Raw genomic sequence first — 5,135 nt, 5'->3', positions numbered from 1 at the left:
AACAACTCCGTGGCTGTTCTTGAATGGCCCAGCCAGAGCCCTGACTTAAACCCAATTGAGCATCTCTGGAGAGACCTGAAAATGGCTGTCCACCAACGTTTACCATCCAACCTGACAGAACTGGAGAGGATCTGCAAGGAGGAATGGCAGAAGATACCCAAATCCAGATGTGAAAAACTTGTTGCATCTTTCCCAAAACGACTCATGGCTGTATTAGATCAAAAGGGTGCTTCTACTAAATACTGAGCAAAGGGTCTGAATACTTATGACCATGTGATATTTCAGTTTTTCTTTTTTAATAAATTTGCAAAAATTTCTACATTTCTGTTTTTTTCTGTCAAGATGGGGTGCTGAGTGTACATTACTGAGAAATAAAATGAACTTTTTTGATTTTTGGAAAATGGCTGCAATGAAACAAAGAGTGAAAAATTTAAAGGGGTCTGAATACTTTCCGTACCCACTGTATGTGGCATTGAGTCGTAGACTTTCTTGTAGTCAATCCAGGTGGTGCACAGATTGGTCTGCCTGGTCTTATATCGACCAGTAGCTGGTGCTTGGCTCCCCTGGTAATACTGTAGTTGGAAGGGATTGTTCCCTTGCATATTGTCATATTTGAAAATCTTGTATGTGTAATGTAAATCTTAATTGTTTTTGCACCCATAAAAAACAAAACACTGGAAGCAGGGTCAAACAGGTAGCCTGGCTCTGTCCAAAGTTTAAAATATCCTTTTAAAGCTGCCTAGTAAGATAAGATATACGTCTATTAATCCCCTATAGAGGAAATTCAGAGTGACATAGCAGCACCTAGCAGACTAAGATTAAGGCTGTGTGATGTATTATGTTGAGGGGACAGCAAATTTACATTGTTATACAAGCTGTATACTCACTACTTTACATTCTAGCAAAGTGTCATTTCTTCAGTGTTGTCACATTAAAAGATATAATAAACTATGATTTACTCACTTTTGTGAGATACTGTATTTCCCATCATACTACTCTCTATAGTCTGTAGTGTCTGTTATTATAGGATAATGTAACACAACATGAAAGTATACAATAAGCATTTGTATATTTTATTGCAATATAAAGTTACGTCTCCATCTTTAATTGCCTCATTCACATGGTTGATAATGATACACTATGAGCCAAAGATCAGAACCACAGACAGTAGGAAGTAATACAAATGGAAATATTTGGTATAATGTAATGTTCAAATCAAATCAATCTCTATTCGTCCCCGTAGGGAAATTAGTTAGAACATTTTCATTGGGTCTTACCAGTCCATCCAGCCAGACAGCGGCAGTGACCAGTAGAGTGGTGACATCCATCAGCATGACTGCAATCACAGCGTTCTTTACAGTCCTGACCATAGGTACCATCCTGAGGAGGACCGAACAGTACCATCACAGAGCTGAACTTCAGTAAAGTGTCATTAAGGCATTAAACTTTGAGTCTTTTCATGCTTTTAAATCCTATTTTACTTCCACTGCTTCATGTGTTCTCAAGGGACAGTTCGACAAGGTCAATTTGTCATACTGTACATTTGTCATACTGTACACCTGCTCAACAAGGTCAACAAAAATGTTGGATACTTGTATGGGACTACATTAGGATTCGATCCAAACAAATGTAGAGAGTAATATAACATGAGTTGTTTTCCTGTCATTTTTTGTTGTTCAACAACATTAACAAGTATTATGAGACATTTTTAGTTTATAATTGCTAATACAAAACACAATCAACACTACTGCATACTCTGGAAAATATCAGGTTCTAATGTCAAGAAAATCAAGTAAATCATTAGTGATTTTCGGTGGACTAGAACTGTGATTTCCTCACTGACTTGCCAACAATAATTCTGGACACATTCCAAAAAAGAAAATTGTCTTTGCAAAATAAGACAAACAAACAAACAAACAAATAATTTCAGGTTTTTTCCACATAAACATCTGGGAATATCCATATCCTCTCACCTGGCACTGGAATTCACACCTCTCTCCTCTCCAGCCTAGAGCACAGGTACAGTGACCGTCCAGCACATTACACGCTCCTCCATTCCCACACATACAGGTGAGGTTACAGCCCAGACCCCAGGTACCACTGGGACAGTTGATGGAGCAGTCCACCCCATGCCACCCTGTTTAAACAAGGTCACTAAGAGTCAAACACACACATACCTTAGTTTCCATTAACAGTAACACACATCATAAACATTATTGGGTGTAACACAAGGATCAGAATACCTCTGGAACAGTTTCCTTGAAATAATGCTGTCACCAAAATTCATCACGACAGAAGTTATGGTGGTTTTTTAAAAGTGAATTGCTACCAAAAAGTTGGTTTGCCTGAAAAGAAAAAATGTGTTCCATCATAGACTCATTCCACTCAGCCTTCTGAGAGAGCGGTATCCAGGAAAAGAGAGAGCAAAAATGACAGAGGAGAAAGGATGTGAACCTACACATAATGGTACTATTCCCTTTAAAATAATAAAACATCTAAGGTTATAGTCATAGACCATATATTTATTTATTTAATATTGAATTAAAATTCCCTCGATATGTACATACTGTATAATCATTGCTGGCAGACCCATGTTTTTATAGACTAGAATGTGTTTGCATGGCTTTAGCCTTCTTTTTTCCCAAATAAGTGATTTGTTATAAAGTTCAGAAGTAAGGTATTATGACTAATATCTATCCTCTTCTCTTTCTCTCCTCCTCCACTCACCTGGTTTACAGGAGCAGGATCCATCCACAGATGAACACTGAGCTCTGTTCTTACAGTTACAGCTAGAGGAACAGTTCAATCCATATGTTCCTGCTGGGCAGGGGACTGTACAGTTGGGACCCTGCGAAGGCCACCATAATAGATGTACAGTTAGGACTGGCTGTGAGGATATCACACAGGAATATACACGACAGAACATGTTCACATACACAGCACTGGACAAAATGTTTGTTACAGGCCTACTATCATCATTTGAAATATTTATTTTTTTAAGTTTGCTTGCTTCTACAGTATAGTAGGTAAAGTCTCGACTTTAAGGATAATCAGAAGGAGCTTTATTGCCAAGTAGTGTTTTACACATACAAGAAATTTGCTTTGATGATAAGGTGCTACACGGAGACAGACATACAGCTGAAATAAATAGATGTAGAAATATATAAATATGTAATAAGCAAATGCAAGTTATATAAGAATAACAGAAGAATAGAGACAAATAATACAACTGACAATATAAATGCTCCGTACTTGTATAGCGCCTTTCTAGTCTTTTCGACCACTCAAAGCGCTTTTACACTACATCCACCAGTCACACACATTCATACACTGAGCCTAAGTGCTCAAACGGAAACTAACATTCACATTCACTCATACACTGGCGGAACAGCCGCCAGGGGCAATTCGGGGTTCAGTATCTTGCCCAAGGACACTTTGACACGCAACCAGGGGGAGCCAGGGATCGAACCGCCGACCTCCCGATTAACAGCCAACCCGCTCTACCTCCTGAGCCACAGCCACCCCGAAGAAATAATAATAAAAATAAAAATAACAATGGAACAACAACGATTTACAACAAATATTGCAATGTGCCCGGTTCGTGTATGTTATGACATGAAGTGACATTTACATGTGCAGAGACGATTGTATTTTTTGAAAGGGGGGAGAGTCAGTGGGGGTGTTCAGCCAGCAGTCATAACAATGTAAACCCTGCTACTGCTGATTGATCAAAGCTAAGCAGGTTTGGGCTTGGCCAGTACCTGGCTGGGAGACCTCGTGGGAAAACTAAGTTGCTGCTGGAAGTGGTGTTGGGGGGCAGTCTCCCCTCTGGTCCTAATAATAAGATCCCAATAACCCCATGCAATGATGGAGACACTGCGTTGTAGAAGCTGCTGTCCTTCAGATGACATGTTAAACCGAGGTCCTGACTCATTGTGATCATGAAAGATCCCATGGCACTTGTTGCTAAGAGTAGGGGGTTCCCCGGGGCCATGGCAAAATTCCCAACCTGGCTTTCACCATCTGGCCATCTAATCATCCCCCATAGTAATTAGCTCAATGTTTCCCTCCCTCTCTGCCTCAAGCTGATGTGTGGTGAACGTTCTGGCGCTAAATGGCTGCCATGCATCACCCAGGTGGGTGCTACACATTGGTGGTGGTTGAGGTGAGTCCTCCCCACTTCACTGTGAAGCACTTTGAGTATCTATGATAAAGCGCTATATAAATGTAATTCATTACCATTGTTGTTGAGGCTAGCTAGAGAGGTAGAAGCTGGCGAGAGGTTTTGGTCCTGATGGGCTGCAGCCTCTTGCCAGAGGGAGAGTCTGAAACAGTTTGTGTCCAGGTTGGGAGGAGTCAGCTGCAATCTTTCCTGCTCACCTCAGAGTCCTGGAGGCGTACAGGTTCTGAAGAGAAGGAAGATTGCAGCCAATCACCTTCTCTGCAGAGCGAATAATATGGTGCAGCCTGCCCTTGTCCCTGGCAGTGGCAGCAGCATACCAGAGGAGGAGGTGAGGATGGACTCAATGATGGCGGTGTAGAAGCGCACCATAAGAAAAAGATAAAGAACGCAGCCTTGAGGGGAACCAGTGCTGATGGTCCGGGAGTTAGAAACATGTTTTCCCTTCTTCATGTGCTGCTTCCTGTCTGTCAGGAAGTCTGTGATCCACCTGCATGTGGAGTCAGGCACGTTCAGCTTGGAGAGCTTGTCTTGCAGCAGGGCCGGGATGATGGTATTGAAAGCAGAGCTGAAATCCACAAACAGGATCCTGGCGTAGGTTCCTGGGGAGTCCATGTGCTGGAGGATGTAGGGAACGGCCATGTTAACTGCATCATCTACAGACCTGTTGGCTCTGTAGGCAAACTGCAGGGGGTCCAGAAGAGGGTTTGTGATGGATTTAAGGTGGGACAACACAAGGCTCTCAAAATACTTCATTACCACAGATGTCAGGGCGACGGGTCTGTAGTCATTTAGTTCTGTGGTCCTTGGTTTTTTGGGGACAGGGATGATGGTGGAGGCTTTGAAGCAGGCTGGCACATGGCATGTCTCCAGTGAGGTGTAAAAAAAACACGGGAGACAGCTGATCAGCACAGTGCTTCAGGGTGGATGGGGAGACAGAGTCCGGCCCAGCTGC

The 5,135-nt window shown here is 42.2% G+C and overlaps 1 protein-coding gene across 1 annotated transcript in view; it reads right to left on the bottom strand.

Annotated features, from left to right (window-relative positions):
• The window catches only part of megf10 (multiple EGF-like-domains 10), a 91,972-nt gene that overhangs the window by 13,637 nt on the left and 73,200 nt on the right, over positions 1–5,135 (bottom strand). The window contains exons 11-13 of the mRNA XM_046066309.1: positions 2,728–2,848; positions 1,974–2,137; positions 1,278–1,380 (exon numbers count right to left, since the gene is read on the bottom strand). Coding sequence (XP_045922265.1) covers positions 1,278–1,380; positions 1,974–2,137; positions 2,728–2,848 — 388 coding nt within the window. The remainder of the gene's footprint in view (positions 1–1,277; positions 1,381–1,973; positions 2,138–2,727; positions 2,849–5,135) is intronic.

The sequence above is a fragment of the Micropterus dolomieu genome, linkage group LG13 (genome assembly GCF_021292245.1).
Source record: "Micropterus dolomieu isolate WLL.071019.BEF.003 ecotype Adirondacks linkage group LG13, ASM2129224v1, whole genome shotgun sequence".
Lineage (NCBI taxonomy): Eukaryota > Metazoa > Chordata > Actinopteri > Centrarchiformes > Centrarchidae > Micropterus > Micropterus dolomieu.
The sequence above is the reverse complement of the archived record's forward strand: the minus strand, read 5'-3'. Positions and strand labels throughout refer to the sequence as shown.